Genomic DNA, 4,434 nt, shown 5'->3' on the forward strand with positions numbered 1-4,434 from the left:
GAGCAGTTTGTCACTGCATCATCTAGTGAGACAGTGGACACACTGAAAAGAATCACCGGCCGAGTTTTCACTGTGCTTCGTCGTCGGATTCTGTTTACCCTGGCTTATCGTCTACCACGGCAGCCGGAGAGGGATCTCCCGTGCAAGCAGCAGAAGTGACGACGTTCAGCAGCGCGTCATCCTCTGAGGTAAATGGCACACGTCTACCGGTTGCGACAGACGGCCGCCCTTCTCGGCCGGAGTTCGACAGATCATTTGCAGTCGCCGACAGGAGCCGGCCGGTCTCCTCGTGACAGAATGTTATAGTGTAGCACACTCTGGACCCGGCCACGGAGCTTGAAAGAAAGCCGGAGACTGGTATGTCGTCGCCCGAGCGGTTTGTCACTGCATCATCTAGTGAAACAGTGGACACACTGGAAGAATCACCGGCCGGGGTTTCACTGTGCTTCGTCGTCGGATTCCGTTTCCCTGGCTTATCGTCTACCACGGCAGCCGGAGAGGGATCTCCCGTGCAAGCAGCAGAAGTGACGACGGACCTGGAGGACCGCCGCATCCAGAGTTTCCGCCGCTTGCGTGGCCGCCTAGCGACATGGTCATCATCATCACTTTCTCGATACGCCTCGTAGTCGTCGCCGCTGCTGCAGTCGCTGGAGTGATTGAAGTCACTGTTGTCGCTGGGGTCGCTCCTGTCGCCTCGGCCCTCTCTTTCCTGGAGAGCGTCTGGCGGGGAAGGAATCTCGACTCGAACATCCGTGTGTCGCACGCGTCCCCGCCCCATCGGCCTGCACACTTCCCCAGCGCGCTTTCCAGGGTTGACAGGAGTTCCAGGCTCCGATTTGGCTCCCGGGCTGGAAGGTGTACCCACAACCCCTCCGCCCGTGGCACCGGCGCGCACATCGAGACCAATAGTCCTCCAGGATTCATCATCGTTCGGAGGATTCTCTCCATCGCTCTCCAAGTCCACAAGGATCGGTTGTTCTGCCGAAGGAAGTGTCAGAAGGCGGAGCTCCACAGACAAATCAAAAGAAAGATGCGGGAGCTGACTTACCCTGGCATCCTACTGACCTCGGTAACTTCGCTACACTGTACGGGTGTGGGTCAGAGACACCTGCCAGGCCAGGCGGAGGACATGAGGCTTCCAGTTCACACTCGTCCAGCGCCGGATCGTGATCGCTAGCGGAGAGAGGAGGGATGATTTTCTGAGGTGATGATCGGTCAACCTTCTGTGAAGATCTATCGCTTGAGGCTTCCCGGCGGGGCCTGACGTCTGGCGCGGTTGAGCCTGGAGAAAACATTGTATCTTCGATCAGCAGATGGCCCAGGAGATTTTCACTCGAATGAAGGGCGCCTACGTTGGATCACGCCGGCGACACGGGCGCTGGACGGCTCAACACCATTCTGGTCGGTGGAGCCGCGACTGCTCATGTCAACCACCTCCACGACGTCCAGACGTTCCAGCTCAGTATCGAACTCATTCAACGGAGCGTTCGATGCTCGAACGCCGATCTGGCTGTCCAGGCCACCTAGGTTATCTCTACGGAAGTGAAAAGGGGGCCAGGGAGGTGAATGGGTGTTTAACAGTGGTTCAGGGATGATGAATTGTGCTGGGGTCAAAGGAGTGAGCTGGAGAAGATGGTGTTCACGAATAGAGGGCTTGGTGGGGAGAGGCTGGAGAGGCTTGGGAGGCTTGGGGGGAAGTGGGCAGTACGGGATGATGAAGTCCATATCCACGGCCATGGTTATTAGGGAAGGGAAATCGTCACTGGCGAGGGTTAAACTCCACAGTGCATATTGTTCGTTCTCTCACGTCCAAACAGACGGGGAAAGCAGGCCCCTTATATAGACTCTATGTACATTCTCCGCATCAGCGAAAGGGCGAAGAATTCAGTTCCAGCGATCCCGGCTACAAGCACAGCAAGGACGAATCGGCGACACCGAAACCAAGTAGTAGCTCCTCATCTTCTCTCGTCTCCTGCCCCCGCTCAAGGAATCATTCACACCCTGGGAGAAAAAAGCAAAGATAGAAAGTAACGGAGCTCGCTGAATTGTTCCCTGATGCGATTTTGCGCTATACGTATTCTCTATCAAAGCCACGTCAGCTGGGCAGTGGTGCCTCGCCACGGATCGAGGTAACCCTCCCGATACAGTTATCGGCCCCACGGCAAGGCAGACATTGGAGTGCGTATGGAAGGTACGAGACGGCCGATTCGCGTGCAGAAAAAATTCGAATCTGCCTCCGGAGAAACCGCCGGGAGGGAGCGCGGCCCCCGCAAGACCCGGTCTTCATCCCTGCATTTTTGATCATTATTTTTTGTTTCCCCCTCCCGTGCGCCAACCATCGTTGCATTGGAGCGGCTGAGTCGCGCAGGGATTTGGAAATTCGACTATCGGATAGGAAGCCACTGTTGCAGAAATTACCCCTCTCCTCTCGTGGATTCGCCAGGTTTCTCCGGAAGAGCCGGAGATGCGAACCATAGCAGGATCCCCCTGGTTCGGGCCAAACGAGCGTCACAGTCGTCGCCGGGGTCGGAGCAATCTAAACGGGAAGCAGGAGGCGCAGCTCCATGTCGCCGCGGAGATAGCTGCGATCGAGGCGACCTCCCTTACGCTGCAAACGCCCCCCAATCGTCCCTCTCTGATTCGCCGAGTTGATGGGTTGGTGGTGGGATGGTGGTGGGATGGTGGGATCCAGAACAGACGAGGCTACCACATGCAGGAAAACCGGCCGACGTGCATACGCACTGGGTGCCACGTAAGAGAGGCCTGGTGCTCACTGCCTGCGTCCGTTGGGGTGAGGGATTTTCGCCATTGGCCGCCGGCCCAAGCGAGGGGAATGAAACGCATGTCGATCCTGCGCAAACCTAGCATGGAGGTGGAGCGAGTATCCAAGGCGTTTTTTCCATCACGAGCTGCAGTTCGAGCACAGGGAAAGAAACACGTCACAGAAGTGGGGATGGGGGACGTTGTTCTCGGACGGGTAATTTCCGGTACGGAGGCGCAGCTCGTCTGGATCATCCCGGGTCGACAGATGGAATGAGAAACCACGCAGCACACATGGCTGTCGGAGGAGACAGGTGTCCAAGGGACCTCTTCCCGGTGATTTTCACGAGAACGGACAAGAGGCGAAACGGAGGGTAAACGGGCTCGCGGCGCAGGTGCTTGCCTGCTCGGCCATCAGCCAAAAAGAATCAGTACAGCACAGCACACAGCACAGCAGATCCCTCCATGTAGGCCCCGGCCCAGGCGCTGGAGCGGAGCGAAGCGATGCGACGGCAGCACCAGCATCATCGGCGGTCGGTAGCGAGCCAATGAGGCGGGTGAGAAGGAAGAATGGGGGTGCGATGTGGCGCCATTAGCACCGGGGGAGGGGGGGGGAGGGGTGAGGGAAGGGAAGGGGCTATGCCGGTGGGGGCAGAGGACATGAGAAGTGAAAAGGAAGAGAGAGGGCGTGGAAGAAAGAGGGAGTCGGAGGAGGTTTATATATGCGTCAGACGGGCCCGACGACCGCGACGTCACAGCGACGCGGCGACAGGGAGGCTAAACCCGGAACGGACGACGCCAGACCCGAACGGGCGAGGCCATGCCGGATGGGGGGCGGCGGCGGGCGCGAAGCGGCCGGGGCGACGCAAACCGAATTAATACTGTAATGAATTTTAATTTCATCATTATATTACACAATTATATTATTTTGTATACTTTTTTATTAAGTGCTATGTATTCTACTTTATTTGAATTTAAAAAAATATAAAATTGTTTAAAAAATTATCATGAAATTGATGTATCTGTTAATTTGAATATGAAGTTTAAAATAAAGTTATATTTATTATTTAACAATTCTACTCAATTCAAATCTGTATAATTTATCAGTAAATATAATGTGTTGAGGAATTCATTTCTCTCATTTTTGAAATCTTTATATAAAATATCAAAATCACTCATTTCTTTTAAATATTGTATGATATGAAAAAAAGTTTTTCATATTTTAAAAAATAGATATAATATTTTTCTATATTAGTAAAAATGCTGTGTATATAATATCTGAATATAATTTAACTGTCAGATATGATTATAATTTAATAAATATAATTATTTAGTCATTAATCATACATCAAAAGGTCTTTACTTTTATATAAATACACTGAAAACGATAGCGAACGATAGCCCTGATCGCAGGGAATCTCACGACACCCAGCAATCCCCAGTTGAGGTGGTGCTGGTGCCATGGTTGTGATGGAGGAAATCGTGGGACGCGCTGACGGACGCCCGCGAGAAGAAAACTCTGACAAGAGGCAGCAGCCCACCACATGTGGAGCAATATTGACACCACCTCTTGTACGATGTTCTTTGCAATGGGAGCGAAGATTCTGCCACTCTTAGGTCAGGGATAAGGGAAGGAGGTAGTGGAGGAGGCAGCCAGGTTGGTGAGGGAGTGAG

General features: G+C 53.4%; 1 protein-coding gene across 1 annotated transcript; it reads right to left on the reverse strand.

The window, feature by feature from the left end:
• Positions 1-94: 94 nt before the first annotated feature.
• Positions 95-1,737, reverse strand: HCAG_07457 (predicted protein; the record flags this gene model as incomplete). The annotated part of the gene is made up of 3 exons (XM_001537985.1): positions 95-978; positions 1,049-1,282; positions 1,353-1,737. 3 exons carry the CDS (start codon positions 1,735-1,737, stop codon positions 95-97), a joined length of 1,503 nt encoding a protein of 500 aa, XP_001538035.1.
• Positions 1,738-4,434: the final 2,697 nt, after the last annotated feature.

Source organism: Histoplasma capsulatum, genomic scaffold (genome assembly GCF_000149585.1).
Source record: "Histoplasma capsulatum NAm1 scaffold_8 genomic scaffold, whole genome shotgun sequence".
NCBI classification, from domain to species: Eukaryota; Fungi; Ascomycota; class Eurotiomycetes; order Onygenales; family Ajellomycetaceae; genus Histoplasma; species Histoplasma mississippiense.